Source organism: Oryx dammah, unplaced genomic scaffold (assembly GCF_014754425.2).
Source record: "Oryx dammah isolate SB20612 unplaced genomic scaffold, SCBI_Odam_1.1 HiC_scaffold_8, whole genome shotgun sequence".
NCBI lineage: Eukaryota > Metazoa > Chordata > Mammalia > Artiodactyla > Bovidae > Oryx > Oryx dammah.
The window spans coordinates 20,692,911-20,709,366 of NW_024070192.1; the positions used below are offsets into that span (position 1 = coordinate 20,692,911).

A 16,456-nucleotide genomic window follows, 5' to 3' on the forward strand; every position below is an offset into this window, starting at 1 on the left:
AAGTTCTCCTTCAGTGATGCTTCCTTATGGAGGATTACCAGAGAAAATGTAGGACGCCTAGTTAAACTGGAATTGTAAATAGACATGAACAATACTTTAGTATAAGCATGTCTTAAATGTTGCATGTATTTTGATTTGCTGAATCTAGCAACCCTACCCTCAGCAGGCTTGCTAACTGCCCTGAGTCTTCCACCATCAAAACCAAAGAGGCAAGACCTTTCTCTGATTCTTTGGACAAATTAAATCGATGGCTCAAAATGTCATAATTGAAGGTTTCCACCCCCTCTCTCATAATGCTTCCTCCAGCTTTGTGGACCTGTCCCTGCCTGTCTGTACTAGAATCTAACATCAGCTGGCAGCAGATTTGGCAGGAGCTTTTGATGTGGTTACTTGACAGAATATATAGTCACCCTGCTTTTCAGAGGAGCCAGGAATCCTGAGTACTTGGTCGCTGGAACAAATTCTTTGTTCCAAGGAAAAAGCACTTGTGTTGAGGGGGATGAGATCAGTGGGGGTGTCCCTGTTTCTGGGTGGGTTCTGGGTAGGAGTCTGAAGAGGTGAACACACGAACCGGGTCAGCCTTTTTTAGATGCCTCTTATGGTGGGAAATTTGTAGGACTTGAGTGTGTGGATGCCAAAGATGGGATAGGGAGCAGGAGAAAACCAGGAAGATGAAGCCTAGGCTACCAGGACACTCTAAGAAAGATATTGGGCTTTTTGAATGGTCTCATTCCCCTTTGCTGCCCAGTGAGCTGGCTGCCCACGTGGTCCACGGTTCTGCTTCTGCCGTTGGCACTGGAGCATTGCTGGCCCCGGCACTTCTGACACCAGCTCAGAGGAGCAGGGCTCCTTGGGCACACTGTGACAGGTGGTGCCTTCTCTGTCAAAGGGACAGGTCAGAGCTGGGTAGAGGAGACTCAGGCTTGATTTCTTGGGTCTCTGCCCACAGAGAACCTTAGCTTTCAAATGGAGGCTCATTTGAGGGTGGAGATCTCGTCTCACCAAAGAAGGAGCCACAACTCAACCACTGATTTTGAACTTGGTGCTGTCCAAGGTGGGCTTGGGGAAAGTGGAGGCATTTTCTGTTCCCACAGAGGCATCTTCCCTCTTCCCCTTGCCCCCCAGACTAGGGTCATGGTGGTCAGGGAGGATCCTGTTAGCTCTGTAGTCCCCAAGCTGGCATTTGTGCCTGCAGTAGTGGGTCAGGGGGCTTTTAGGAGTTTCTAGAATAGAGGTTCCCTGGTAGCTCAGCTGGTAAAGAATCTGCCTGCAATGCAGGAGACCCTAGTTCGAGTCCCTGGGTTGGGAAGATCCCCTGGAGAAGGGACAGGCTGCCCACTCCAGTGTTCTTAGGCTTCCCTGGTGGCTTAGATGGTAAAGAATCCACCTGCAATGAGGGAGACCTGGGTTCAATCCCTGGGTTGGTAAGATCCCAGGAGGAGGGCATGGCAACCCACTCTAGTATTCTTGCATGGAGAATCCCTATGGACAGAGAAGCCTAGTGGACTACATACAGTCCATGGGGTCACAAAGAGTCGGACACGACTGGGCAACTAAATACAGCACACAGAGTAGAGCTCAGAGGCCAGAGAGGCTGGCAAGAATAGGGCTCTGGTAGCTCTGGACACAGTCCCAGCCACAAGCTCTCTCTTTCTCTCTCTCTCTCTCTTTTTTTTTTTTTTTATGCACTGTGGGGCATCCGCAGTTCCCTCCCCAGGGATTAAAATCCTGCCCCTGGCAGTGGAAGCATGGAGTCTTAACCATTGGACCGCCAGGGAAATCCCCCAGCCCTAACCTCTTTAGGCGGTTGTCTTTCCTTGCAGAGCTGGGCTAGGCCTCTGAATCAGTATTCTATGAAACCAGAGTGAGTGGTTTGTGCCCTGGAAATAGTGTTCAGCTGAGGCTCAGACCACATGGGATATAAGAAGAGTTTTGATCTCTTAAAATCTGTGAAGTGAATTCTTGTTTATCAAGCATGTTTCAATTTAGTTATCACAATCCTGTGAATATGGCATTATGAGCGTCATTCACCTTTTAGGAAAATGGAGGCTCAAAGGAATTAAGGAGCTTGAACCATGGTCTGGCTGAGCCCAGGCCCAGGGCTGCTGCTGTCCAGCCTGACTCCCTTCTTCTGCAAAGCCAAGACTCAGTTGGCTTTGTTAGCCAGCAATGTCATTTCAGTTTGGACATGCTGGGAGGCCTGACAAACGTCCTGGTGACCCTGCACTCTGAATGGGCCCTTCTGGCTACCATCTAGGGACGTGGGTTTGTGTTGCCTCTGCCTATGAAGGGAGGCTGGGAGGAAGCCACGCCGCTGTGCTCTCCTGGTTTGCAGGTGTTTTGGGGTGGTGAAGGATGGCAGGAAGGAAAAGTTCCTACCAAACTGAAAAGGCATCTTGAGACCAAAAAACGAGGCAGGCAGCTCCATGTAATCAATGGATCGGTTTATAACAGGGTAACCTACTCACAGCGTGGGATGGGGCTGACAGCCATCTGGAAGCATCTGCAGCTATATTCCATACCACTGAGGGGCCATTGGACAATTTTATAGTTTACTTAGGGCACGGGGGGCGGTGCTCAGAGACAGGATGGGCATGCCTAAGTCAAGATTTATGAATGGGTAATGTCTTATGGACGCTGGGAATAGGTTTTCATCATTGAGGTCACCTGGTTCAAATGATTATTAAACAGTAGCTATTAGCTACAAAGTCCTTGACCACAGAGAAGTGATTTAGTGTCCACTACAGTGGAAGGACAGGAGGAACTGTAAGGGCCCAAGATGGCATCAGTTATGTTCACAGCCATAGAGAAGACCTGGAGGCGAAGTGAGACTGAGGTCCACGCAGGCTTGCAAAGAAGAGAAAATACAATTGTGCTCTGGGCTGAACCTCTGTAACTTGTCTTTGTTCTGTGGCCAGTGACAGAGAGGGGACAGTGGCTGGTGAATGAGTCACAGACATGTCCAGGTGACTCTTGGCTGGCTCCATAGGAAACACTCCTCAACACCTACACTGTCTGAGACAGAAGGGTCTTGAGTTCATGCTGTCCAGGCTCTTCCTGTTCAGATTGGGGCTCTGGAGCCCAGAGAGTTTGAGGCAGAGCTCAATCTGGAGTCCAGGCTCCCTGACACTTAGCCCAGTAAATTTTTAGAAACTGATTAATAATGTTGTGATAGTTTCAGGTGAACAGCAAAGGGACTCAGCCATACATACACTTGTATCCATTCTCCCCTAAACCCCTCTCCCATCCAGGCTGCCACATAACATTGAGCAGAGTTCCATGTGTTATACAGTAGGTCCTTGTCCATTATCCATTTTAAATATAGCAGTGTGTACATGTCCATCCCAAACTCCCTAACTATCTTTTCCCTCCACCAGCAACTGTAAGTTCGTCCTCTAAGTCTGTGAGTCTGTTTCTGTTTTGTAAGTAAGTTTTTTGTATCATTTCTTTTTAGATTCCACATATCAGTTCAGTTCAGTTCAGTCACTCAGTCGTGTCCTACTCTTTGCGACCCCATGAATCACAGCACGCCAGGCCTCCCTGTCCATCACCAACTCCTGGAGCTCACCCAAACCCATGTCCATCGAGTCGGCGATGCCGTCCAGCCATCTCATCCTCTGTCGTCCCCTTCTCCTCCTGCCCCCAATCCCTCCCAGCACCAGGGTCTTTTCCAATGAGTCAACTCTTTGCATGAGGTGGCCAAAGTACTGGAGTTTCAGCTTCAGCATCAGTCCTTCATAGGGGGTGTTATATGCTATTTCTTCTCTGACTTACTTTGCTCAGTATGAATCTCTAGCTGCATCCATGCTGCTGCAAATGGCCTTATTTCATTCTATTTAATTAGCCAGTGCATTTTTGATTCAGGTTGGAAAGGATAATCTCAGAATAGAACCTTGTTTTGAAATAACACTTGGTGCTGGGGCACCCCTGATGTACATAATATTGTGCAGCTGGATTTTCTCCAGGGCTGGGCCACCATGGGAAGGGGTGAGCTGAGGTGGCTTCAGGAGATGAGCAGACATGTGAGTCCTGGCTTCTCTCCTCTGATACAGGAAGAACGTTTTTTCCAGTGGGGCCTCAATCCATCCTGTGGTGGTCCAGACTTCTGAGGTGAAAAAGAGCAGAGAAGTTCCTCCCGTGAGACCCCCTCCACACTTCCTTCTGAGAGGTGTCCTTGCTGCCTACACCATGGAGAAAGGCAGGGGACCAAGGGCTTCCAAAAGACTTTCTCTGGGCAGCTTGTTACCCACTCCAGGAGAGGTCCGTGCCACCCCTCGCAGCCCTGGAGACACCTGCTTGGACTCTGGCCCACAGTGGCCCTCTGGATGAGGATACAGCCAGAACAGCAGAAACCTGCTCACTCAGTTGTCCTGAGAAAAACCTAGAATCAGCTTCAGATATGGATTGCACAGTGGAGGGATTAAAAAAAAGCACATGAGAACATTGACTTCAGATGTCCAGCAGACAGAGACCCCAGTCAGAGATGAGCTATGTCGGGGCAGGGGAGCAGCTGCCTTCTGGACAAGCATACTGTGTCACAAATGAGGTGAGTTGAGTCATGTGTGCATCAAGGACCTGCCTGAACGGGCCCTACGGTGACAGCCAGACTCTGCACTCGTCATCTTAGAAGACAAAGGAGGGGCTGCCAGGAGGTCTGGTCACAGGGTACAGAAATGGTCCCTGTCCTAATAGTCCAGTGGGTGTCAATTGGGAGCAGTTTTCCCATCAGGAGACATTGGGCAGTGTTGGGAGAGTTTCATCTTGTCACGACTGGAGGAGGAGTTGCTACTGGCATCTGCCCAGGGATGCCGGTAATACTGTATGGTGCACAGGAGGCCCCCACGCTAGGAATTATGTAGTCTATGACATCCACAGTGCTGAGCTTGAGAAACCCTGAGACAGCCCCATCCCGGGCCCTGCAGGGAAGGTGGGCAGCCCGAAGGCACCCCTGCTGGGCAGTCGAGCTCTGGAGGCCTGCTGCCCCTGCTGTCTCTCCCAGGAGGGGCTGCCCAGCAAGTGTACCCCCGGGAGCCCATCAGGTGGCTCTTGGGCATCCCATCTGGGTATCCACTGGACCAGGCAAGAATGTGCACCACAGCCAACCCTCCTGAGTAATTTCACAGAGAAGCTTATAAAGTGTTTTAAGAGGTTGGTAAATTACAACTTCAGATGCATATAAATGCTTCTATAAACGCCAGCCTTGCTGTGTGTGTCTGCATGGACAAAAAGTGAGCAGGTTGCTCAAGCCTTGGGAAAACCCATGTTGTGGGTGGAAGACTGAGTTTACCTTTGTTCCTTAATCCTCAGGCTCTCCTCTTGGGTTGCTTAACTCTCTGTAGTGTCTCATCTAATCCTCTTATTCCTTCTCTGCCCAAAGGGTCTGCATGGACCATTTCTGTACCCCGTTTAGGCACCAGTAAGGCTTAAAACTCAACATTCAGAAAACTAAGATCATGGCATCTGGTCCCATCACTGCTTGGCAAATAGATGGGAAAACAATGGAACCAGTAAGAGACTTTATTTTGGGGGGCTCCAAAATCACTGCAGATGGTGACTGCAGCCATGAAATTAAGAGACGCTCGCTCCTTGGAAGAAAAGCTATGAACAATCTAGATAGCATATTAAAAAGCAGAGACATTACTTTGCCAACAAAGGCCCATCTAGTTAAAGCTATGGTTTTTCCAGTAGTCATGTATGGATGTGAGAGTTGGACTATAAAGAAAGCTGAGTGCTGAAGAATTGATGCTTTTGAACTGTGATGTTGGAGAAGACTCTCAAGAGTCCCTTGGACTGCAAGGAGATCCAACCAGTCAATCCTAAAGGAAATCAGTCCCAAATATTCCTTGGAAGGACTGATGCTGAAGCTGAAACTCCAATACTTTGGCCACCTGATGCAGAGAAGTAACTCATTGGAAAAGACCCTGATGCTGGGGAAGATTCAAGGTGGGAGGAGAAGGGGATGACAGAAGATGAGATGGTTGGATGGCATAACTGACCTGATGGACATGAGTTTGAGCAAGATCCAGAAGTTGGTGAAGGACAGGGAAGACTGGCATGCTGCAGCCCATGGGGTTGCAAAGAGCTGGACACGACTGAGTGACTGAACTGAACTGAGGGCAGGGGTGGGGATGGGGCTGGGGCAAGGGGACTGCCCAGGGTCCTGATTATTCTACCCTCTTAGGTTCAGGGAACTAGGGGCCACAAAAGAAATTGCCCTTGAAAGCAGTTCCACCTGAGGGCTCATAGCCACAACCCTTTGCCAGTCACAGCCACAAACCATCATCAAAGACTGTCCTCTTAGTCCAACCAACATTTCTACAGCACCCGAGGTGTTTCAAACCACGTTTACTTCTGCCCTAGTTTCGATCCTCCTTGGATCTGCAAGAAGCAGGCCCGTGAGGACACTGAGGATGCCCAGGATGGAGTGATGTGCTCAGCGTCACAGGACAGATCAACAGCAGAGCTGGAGTTTGAACCTAGGTCTTCCGTCCCCAAATTCTGGGTGCCTGCCCTTGACCTTGGTTGTGTTGGAGAAGCAATGGGATGAGAGTGTGGCATTTGGGGTCCCAGAGCCCTGGTTTCAGATTCTTTGTACTCACTACCTGTTCATCTCAAGCAAACTTTCTCTTTCTTTCCTTTTTTCTTCCTTCCTTTCTTTCAACCGTTCAGAGTCTCAGTTTCCACACTGGTAAAACAGAGATGATACTGGCCATCTCCCAGGACTGTTATGAGATGTCCATGAAATAACTATAAGCCTGGCACATGATGGGTGTTCTGTGAATTTTACTTCCTTTTGCTCCCTTCTTAGCATCCCTGAGGTGAGCAGCTATGGTGGGTAGGGGTAGTGGTCAGAGGTGACAGGTGAGCAGTCTGGGCACCTGGGAGAAGGCTCGCAGAGAGGGCAGGTACCAGATGTCATTCGTGAGGCAACTCCCAATTTATGGGTTCTGGTACAAGGACTTTGAAGAGGCAATAAAATTAATATTCTACCAGGAAATGACAACACCTGAGAGTCCTGACTTAGCAAATGAAATTCTACATTCTTTTTAATTTTTGCAAGGTAAGGGATTTTGGATGGGTAGCAAAAATCACATTCTAATGAGATTCTCCTGGAATAGGAATGGGCTTTCCCAAGTGTAAGATGGCAACACCCCACAGGCAGTGTATATAAATGCCTCAGAGAGGCCACGAGAGACAGAACCTGAGCTCCTTGCTAAGCTGCAACCTTCTCTGCTAGCATCATGGCCTCCCAGCTCTGCTCCCCAATCTTCTCCTCTGGGTCCATCAGGGGCCACTGCGGCACGACCAGCGGCATCTCTCGGGTGTCCTGTGTCCGCTCCGTGGGCTCCTGCAGGGGGCCCAGCCTTGCTGGTGTTTCAGGGTCAGCCTCCTCCGTCAGGCTGGGCCTCTCCAGCCTTGGGAGCTGCTTGCCTGGTTCCTTCCTGTCCTCTGGGTTCCATTCCTCTGGCTTTGCCGGGGCCGGGGGCTGGCTCTGTGACAGCTCCTTCAACGGCAACGAGAAGGAGACCATGCAGTTCCTGAACGATCGCCTGGCCAGCTACCTGGAGAAGGTGCGGCAGCTGGAGCGGGAGAACGCTGAGCTGGAGAGCCGCATCCGGGAGTGGTACGAGTCTCAGGTCCCGTACATCTGCCCTGACTACCAGAGCTACTTCAAGACCATTGAGGAGCTCCAGCAGAAGGTACCTGGGGCCTGGCCCCGCTCCAGCCCAGCCGCCCAAACTGTGGGAGTGGTCTGTTTCATCCCACTGCAGACGAGGCTGTAGCTCTCAGAGGATTCTCTCTCCTATTAGGGTCAGCTTTTCTCTCTAGGGGGTTGATTTCTTGGGGGACCCAGACCTCTCTCTGCTTGTGAACTCCCCTCTTTTCCAGCCAGTCTCAGCTATAGGAAGAGCAGTCACACACACCATGCCCTTACTGGACACAAGCTCTGCGCCTAATGCCTTCCCTTCCTTGTTTGTGTATTCCTCATCTTGGAGAGATGGACATTACTGGTTCCATCTAACAGACGTGGAAGTTGAATTTTAGGGAGGTTCGGCCACTTTCTCAAGATACCATAGTCTGTCGGTATTGGATGTGGAATCTGAATCCAGGTTGGCCTGGTTCTCTCTGCTGACCTTGGTGTGACCCACTGTGCCTTTGGGGCTTCAGGTGTCAGGGCTGACGGCCATTGTGATGCCCCTGCTGGGACTATTGTTGCTGGTCATTCGTTAAGTCATGTCCAACTCTTTGCAACCCTATGGACTATAGCACACCAGGATTTCCTGGCCCTCACTATCTCCTGGAGTTTGCTCAAACTCATGTCCATTGAATTGGTGATGCCATCCAATCATATGCAACCATCTCATCCTCTGTCGTCCCCTTCTCCTCCTGTCTTCAATCTTTCCCAGCATCAGAGTCTTTTCTAATGACTTTCTGGGACTGATGCTCCCTCTATACCTAGATGAAGAGCTCAGGGCTGGAAATGCCAAAGGTATTTAGAAGTATGGCCTCTGAAAGCTGGGCTGTCCCCTCCCACCTGCTCCCACTCTGCTGGGCCTTCTCCAGCTCACAAGACGGCCCTGGTTCCCCAGATCCTGCTGACCAAGGCTGACAACGCCAGGCTGGTCCTGCAGATTGACAACGCCAAGCTGGCTGCCGACGACTACCGGACCAAGTGAGTGGGCTGATCTGGGAAGGCAGTTCTGTGCCGCTCCCTTGCCTCTGTCCTCCACCTCTGGGAGCTGGTAACGTGAGAGTGAGGCCACATGCAGCTGTAAGTGGGAAGTGTGGCATCAGTTCTAGATCCTTTCCGGGTCAAGGGAGAGAACCACAGTGATGCTGACCCCAAATCAGCCACTGTAGCTGGAGTGGTCCACAGGCCGTGGGCCCTGCCTGTGAGTGGCTGCCCTGCCGCAGACTCAGCAGGGCTCTGTGTATGCAGGTACGAGACAGAGCTGGGCATGCGGCAGCTGGTGGAGGCCGACACCAATGGCCTGCGCCGGATCCTGGATGAGCTGACCCTGTGCAAGGCCGACCTGGAGATGCAGGTGGAGTCTCTGAAGGAGGAGCTGATGTGTCTCAAGAAGAACCATGAGGAGGTGAGGCTGGTCCCACATACCCTCCTGATGGTTCCCACCCAGCAGGGAGCCACTGCTGACCCTTGAGTGTAACAACGGTGACAACCACTTCCACAGTAACCCCAGATGACATTTACTGATGGCCCACCGTGTGCCAAGAACTCTACAAAGCACTTTGTATTTCATTCTTGTTTCATGTCATCCTCATGATAATTCCAGGAGGTAAATACTATTACAAGCTCCATTTTATAGATCAGGAAACTGAGGCACAGAAAGGTTAAGTCACTTGTCTAAGGTCACATGGATCCCACACTCCTGGGCATGATACTAAATCTCCATTTGGAGGGTAGTGCCTGATAATGATTCTACTTACCTGGTATTGGCATCATCTTCCAAGTTTTCCAAGGAGGCGGGTCAGGGTGCATGAGAAGGCTGAAGCCCAGGGAAGTTAAGCAGCCTGTTTAATGTCACACAGCTGACAACTGAAGGAGGAAGGTTTTTACCCAGGTCAGTCAAACTCACATCCAACATCATTGTGACAACCTTATGCCATCTTGCCTGCTCTCTGCAGGAAGTCAATACACTCCGATGCCAGCTTGGGGACCGGCTGAATGTGGAGGTGGATGCTGCTCCCCCGGTGGACCTCAACAAGATCCTGGATGAGATGAGATGCCAGTATGAGACCCTAGTGGAGAATAACCGCAGAGATGTGGAGGCCTGGTTCAACACCCAGGTGGGGCTGGGCCAGCCCTGGACAATCTTGTGGGGTGGGGTCACCCTTGACAGTGGCTTTACTTGCTCTGACCATGCTCTGGGTCCTCTCACGCTTTTCAGACCGAGGAGTTGAACCAGCAGGTGGTGTCCAGTTCGGAGCAGCTGCAGTGCTGCCAGACAGAGATCATCGAGCTGAGACGCAATGTCAACGCCCTGGAGATTGAGCTGCAGGCTCAGCACAGCATGGTGAGTGGCCCCTGCCTGAGGGGCTGGCCCTGCTCGTGGCAGGTGGCCCGATCCACCAGCCTCGGTTATCACGGGTGGTGATCAAGAGTGGCATGGAGATACCCAGGGCAGTGGGTCTCTGGGGGGAGATTCCCTCCCATTGGCAGTGTTTCCTCTTTCCCTTTGCAGCGGAATTCCCTAGAATGCACCCTGGCAGAGACTGAGGCCCGCTACAGCTCCCAGCTGGCCCAGATGCAGGGCTTGATTGGCAATGTGGAGGCTCAGCTGGCCGAGATCCGCTGTGACTTGGAGCGGCAGAACCAGGAGTACCAGGTGCTGCTGGATGTCAAGGCCCGGCTGGAGTCAGAGATCGCTACCTACCGCCGCCTGCTCGAGGGAGAAGACTGCAAGTGAGTGGCCGTGGGTCCTGGGGGTCCAGGCCTGGGGAAAAGGCTCACCTGGACCCAACACTGAGTACCACGGTGAGGGCATCAGTCCTGAAGTGGTTATTGTGCAGATGGAGGCGGGGCTTGATCACAGCCTCTGGAGAGACATTCCTTCTAGCCCTGGGCTTTAAGCATTTGCAGGTGGACAAGCTGGCCCCACTCACCATACTTCTACATCTGTTGGTATTGGCTGGGAGTTTCTGATCTTTGTCTATGCAGCCCTCAAGGGATCTCAGAGAGGCACCATCTGAGCCATTTGTCGTGGTCTCCCACCCATCTCACTTGACCCTCATGTATGTTTGACATGCCAGTCAGTTCAACGGCCAATGGCAAACATGTCCTGACATGATCTCATTTCCTCAGGCTGCCTGCCCATCCTTGTGCCACAGAATGCAAGCCTGCTGTTAGAGTTTCTTACGTCTCAAGCGGTCCCTGTGCTCCGGCCCCCCAGCTCAGCACCCAGATCCGCACCATCACGGAGGAGATCAGAGATGGGAAGATCATTTCTTCCAGGGAGCACGTGCAGCCTCTGTAACTGGGCAGGCCCTGGCCCACAGGAAGGAGGACACCCCTGTGGGTCCCGGCTCTAAATGACCCCCACCTCTCCTTCCCTAGAGGGACTCCCTGCTCAGCAGATTTTTCTACCAAAAAACTTCTTGGATTGTGTTTCTGGCTTTGACTGCTTTTATGCCGTGTAAAACTAAGCTTCCCTGGAAATTTACCCAATAAAGTGTGTTCTCTTGGCATAGAAATCTCGCCTCTGTCTATTCTCTGTGGTTAGTTAGAGGGGTGTTTGATCGAGGCTTGTTGCAAAAGTGTGGATTTTGGTTTTGGGTCTGTCTCTTCCGGCTCTGAGTGGTAGGAAGTGACAGGGTGATTCAAAATATTTCATAACAGGGATACCTGGGGGCTTGGTCCCTGAGAACAGACTCTGACCCAGTCTGGATGGCTGTAACCTATAGGCTTGGGCCTGCCCATGGGGACCACCCGGAGGTGACTCCAAAGAGGCCAAGGCACCCAAGTGTCCTCACTAGCCCTGCCCTGTCTGGTGGTTCTCTCTTCCCTTCAGTTTATCCTCCCTTGTCCAGCTCCTGCTGTCACCCTGCTGGCTACCTCCCGGCCTGACATGGGATAGTCTAGGAGAGGGGGTGCCACCCAGAGAGGCAAGCTTCAAGCAGACACCCTGGGTCAGCCAGTGACAGAGGGGAGTCGGGTGAGCTGGGAGATGCTGGTGAGAGGGCTGGGAGAATCCAAGTCCCTAACACTGGACACAGGGCTGAAGTGAAGTGGGGAAGTGGGGGGCACAGTAAAACGCAGAGCAGCGGGGAGGACAGCCAGACTTCACTGTGGAGCAGAGGTCGAAGCGCCCTGGATTCCACTGGCTGAACCGCGCTCGTATGGGCATCAAGTCTAATAGTGCCAGACTCTGGATGCCCCTCTGATCAGAAAAGTACAACCTGGAGCAGTCTGAGGGCCCCATGTCTCCTTTGTCCCTGTGACTCCTTCTTCCTTTGAGAACATAAGCCCAGAGAAGGCGGTGACTTGCCCCAGGTCACACAGCAGTGAGTGGCAGGGACCAGGCCATTGCTTAGCTATTCTAGGTCTAATCAGGTGCTCCTCCCAGCCCACCAGTTCTCTGTCTCTGTCTCTTCCCTTCCTCACCCCCCACCTGACCCCCTTCCCTCTCTTCTCTGCCTCTGGGCTCTTATTGAGCCCAAGATCCATGGGAAAAAACTGTTCCTGCTCCCTGTCACCAGGTGGGCATAGTCTCTGTCATGTCTGACTCTTTGTGACCCCATGGACTGTAGCCCACCAGTCTCCCCATCCATGAGGATTCTCCAGGCAAGAATACTGGAGTGGGTTGCCATGTCCTTCTCCAGGGGATGTTCCCCACCCAGGATCAAACCCAGGTCTCCCTCGCAGGCAGATTCTTCACTGTCCGAACCACCAGGGAAGCCCATGTCGCCAGGTATTAGTTGCTAAACATCCATCTTTGACCTGCTGGACAAGCCACAGGTGCTTCAAATATCTCCTGGACTTTGGGTGAAGACTGAGCCTGGTTGTGAGCCCTAGCCATGTCACGTGACCTCTCTGGTCCCGTATCTTTGTAAAGGAGCTGTGGGAGACTCCAATGTGTGCACAGTGCCTGGGAAGTGGTAGCTACAAGTGCTGGTGTTAAATGAAGAGTCCCCAGGCAGAATGGGGGCTGGGAAACCCTACGGTGTGGGTTCAGGCTCTTTGCTTGATTACACGGTGGGACACCGGTGGGGCCAACACTGCAGGCCAGTAGCACCCTCAGAGCTGGACAGTGAACCCAGTGGGCTAAGCCTCAGACCTTTGCTCTGCCCAGGGCTCAGGTGATGAGAGGTGGGTAGCCGGGCATGCTCAGAGAGTGCACCACACCCTTGTGCGCTGCTCCATAGAAACAGTCAGGGGTCGGGAGTGGGCTGAACCTCCATTCCTGCCATGGCTCCAGCAGCCTGGCTCCTGCGCGGAAGCGGTAGACAAGACTTTGCAGGCTTCTTGTGACCTGATGAATAATCATGTTGTCAACTCCTCGAACCACACAGTGTGTGCCCTGTTTATGCAAACTCTATAGTTTGTAGAGTATTTTCACAGCCTCATCACATGCATTCAGATGGCCTGCGTGTCAGGGGTGCTTTACTTATGTAGCTTTGTCTAACATTTTATCAAATTGTTCAGAGCATCTGTGTTGGTTAAGGAACCCCTGCTCTCAAGCTCAAATGCACACCCGTTACTGAGTCCAGTGTACCTCTCCAGCCGTTCACACTAAAGTTCAATGCTGTTTGGAGTGGGTATTCGCACAGCAAGTGGCAGACTCAGGATCCCTTCTCAAGTGTTTTCCATCAACAGAGAGGCGATAGAAAGAAAGTCTTACATTTGATCAAATTTCCCCAGAGTGAACATAAAATTCATTTCAAGGCATCTGATCTTGTTTGCACTTTCTAGCTATGACATCTGGCTGGCTTTCTCATTCACATGTACTCAGATCAATTAATCCACTGACAGATAAGTACTGAGCACCCTGTGCATGGAAGATGGTACTACAGGAGTTTATGCCAGGTAAGCTGGGGTGAGGGAAGCAGCTGGGCCAAACAGTGGTTAATGGGCACTGCTTGATAGTTACTGATGTGAAGATACCACCCACACACTGCCACACAGCTTCAGAGATGGCAGGTGTGGGTGAGGGGCTGGTTTTCAAGTTCTTAGGAGCAGGGAGATCATTAAGAGCTGGGGAATCCAGGGAAGGCTTTAGCAGAGACTCAGAATTGATAAGGAACCTTGAAGGATGGGCAGCAGTAGCAGGAAGGAGGGAAAAGGGCATTTGAGGACATGGCCAAGTGTCTTCATGGTATATGCTGGGGACAGCACGGACTCCAACTGAGCAGGGTGCAAAAGTCCTGTGGAGAAAGTTACTGGGATACTTGCTAAAGAATCATTAGCTCTTGCTAATGAGGTTCTAAGTAATTATTTTGTTGTATTAAAAAGAATGCTAAGAAAAATGGAAATAGATCAGAACAATTTCATAGCTTTAAAAATATTGCTGCTCAAAAGATACATGCACCCCAATGTTCGTTGCCACACTATTTCCACAGCCAGGACACAGAAGCAACCTAAATGTACATTGATGGAGGAATGAATAAAGAAGGTGCGGTACATATACACAGTGGAATACTACTCAGCCGTAAAGAGGAATGAAACTGGGCCATTTGCAAAGATGTAGATGGACCTAGAGACAGTCATACAGAATAAAGTAAGTGAGAAAAAGAAATACAAATATTGTATATTCATGCATATATGAGAAATCTAGAAAAACAGTACAGATGAACTTATCTGCAAAGCAGGAATAAAGTCGTGGACGTAGAGGACAAGCAAATGGATGTCAAAGGGGGAAGGGGAGATAGGATGGATTGGGAGATTGGGATTGGCATACATACACCACTATGTGTATAATAGATTAATGAGAACTGATGGAAAAGGAAACAGCAACCCACTCCAGTGCTCTTGCCTGGAAATTCCAATAGACAGAGGAGCCTGGCAGGCTGCAGTCCATGGGGTCACAAAAGTTGGATACGACTTAGGGTCTAAACCACCAAATGGGAAAGAAATCCAAGGAAAAAGGGATATATGTGTATGTGTGGCTGATTCATTTTGCTGTATGGCAGAAATTAACACAACATAGTAAAGCAATTATACTCCAATCCAATCAAAACAAAACAAAAATATTGCAGCTCAAGGCATCAAATAACAAGATGGAAGAGAAGGGGGTTGCTGGGTGAACAGTGTAAAAACACTTTTCCTTATACAAATATTACTGATATGTTTTATAAAATTATCTAAACACACTGATCAAGAATTCTTAGCCACACCTTTGGCACCAGGTTGGCTTATGGGCTTGTTCCTCTGTTTTTTGGCTGAGAGAACACTTTGCTCTTTGCTGGAGGGCTGGTCACTCTGGGCAGGTGCTGCACCTCCACAGGAATGCTTGGTCTCTTGCCATCCTGAGCCTCAGTTTCCCCATCTGTCAGAGTAGGGATAGTAAGGCTGACTCTGGAAGTATCTTTCACTCCCTGTTCTCTACTCACTTTTTCTCTTCTTCCTTCTTCTTTCTTTCCCTTTCTGTGTGTTCCCTTCTCTCAAAAAAATAAAATTCTTTCTTTGCTTCCTTATTTAGCACAATTCACCAAACGGAAAGCACCCATCCATCCATTTGCTATGAAACATCTGGAAGCCCATTGCTTGACACTATGGAGGTTTCATGAGAAGTATGAGGTCAGCCTTGGCCTCCAAGTGCTTATGGTCTCCCTAGGCAGAGAGGGTTGGAACATGAAACAATTAGAAGATATCAATGAAAGTGGCAACAGTGACAGATTTTATTTTCTTGGGCTCCAAAATCACTTCGGACAGTGAATGAAGCCATAAAATTAAAAGACGCTTGCTCCTTGGAAGAAAAGCAACGACAAACTTAGACAGTGTATTAAAAAGCAGAGACATCACTTTGCTGAGAAAGGTCTGTATAGTTAAAGCTGTGGTTTTCCAGTAGTCATGTACCGATGTGAGAGTCAGACCATAAAGAAGGCTGAGAGCTGAAAGTGGTACTGGAGAGGACTCTTGAGAATCTCTTGGACAGCAAGGAGATCAAACCAGTCAATCCTAAAGGATATCAACCCTGGATATTCATTGGAAGGACTGATTCTAATTCTGAAACTGAAGCTCCAATACTTTGGCCACTTGATGCGAAGAGCTGACTCATTGGAAAAGACCCTGATGCTGAGAAAGAGTGAGGGCAAGAGGAAAAGGGGGCAACGGAGGGTGAGACGGCTGGATGTCATCAGTGACTCAATGGACTTGAGTTTGAGCAAGCTCTGGGAGACAGTGAAGGATAGGGAAGGCTGGCGTGCTGTAGTCCATGAGGTCACAAAGAGTCGGACATGACTTAGCGACTGAACAGCAACAAGTGAATGGAGGGCTAGTGGGTCAACCACTGGCCACTGCCTTGTGTGATCAGAGCTGGGAGGCACTGTGGGGTTGGGGTAAGGGGTGGGCTCTAGGGGGAAGGTCAGGCTGGGGCTGGGTCCCCAGTGGCAATGGAATGGGCCTCGGTCTAGAGTCAGAAGGCTTGGGCTTCAGTCTCCCTGGGAAGAAGACTGTATTAATGTTGGCAAGCAACCCCTGCCCTGAAAGTCAGTGTCTTCCTGTGTTGCAGGGCGTGTGGGGGGCTTAAAGGAAAGACGCACCTGGAATGCCTGTACGAATGCTAGTTCTCAGTTGCTCACCAGCTGTGGGACCTCAGGTTGGCTCCTAGAACATTCCAAGCCTCAGTTTACTCAACTGCTAAAGGGGGATATTGGTGATGCCATCTCATGAGGCTGTTGAGATGTTGAGCAAAGAGAGTTTAGTGAACAATGGCTGGTCCCTTTAGCTTCATTAATAACAGGGCTGGCTGGGCAAAGGAACCCTTTCCCGGCAGCG

The 16,456-nt window shown here is 50.5% G+C and overlaps 1 protein-coding gene across 1 annotated transcript; it reads left to right on the top strand.

Annotated features, from left to right (window-relative positions):
- The first annotated feature begins 7,190 nt into the window (after window positions 1–7,190).
- On the top strand, window positions 7,191–11,214 carry KRT36 (keratin 36). Its single transcript, XM_040245301.1, has 7 exons — window positions 7,191–7,700; window positions 8,592–8,674; window positions 8,942–9,098; window positions 9,649–9,810; window positions 9,912–10,037; window positions 10,206–10,426; window positions 10,826–11,214. The coding sequence occupies exons 1-7, from the start codon at window positions 7,242–7,244 to the stop codon at window positions 10,995–10,997; spliced, it is 1,380 nt and encodes a 459-aa protein (XP_040101235.1). The 5' UTR covers window positions 7,191–7,241; the 3' UTR covers window positions 10,998–11,214.
- The last annotated feature ends 5,242 nt before the right edge of the window (window positions 11,215–16,456 follow it).

Bases quoted from the DNA above. Each gene is read 5' to 3' on its own strand.
- KRT36 (XM_040245301.1), top strand. From the start codon at position 7,242: ATGGCCTCCCAGCTCTGCTCCCCAATCTTCTCCTCTGGGTCCATCAGG. The intron at 9,811-9,911 runs GTGGGGCTGGGC...CACGCTTTTCAG, and splicing joins AGGCCTGGTTCAACACCCAG to ACCGAGGAGTTGAACCAGCA. The intron at 10,038-10,205 runs GTGAGTGGCCCC...TTCCCTTTGCAG, and splicing joins TGCAGGCTCAGCACAGCATG to CGGAATTCCCTAGAATGCAC.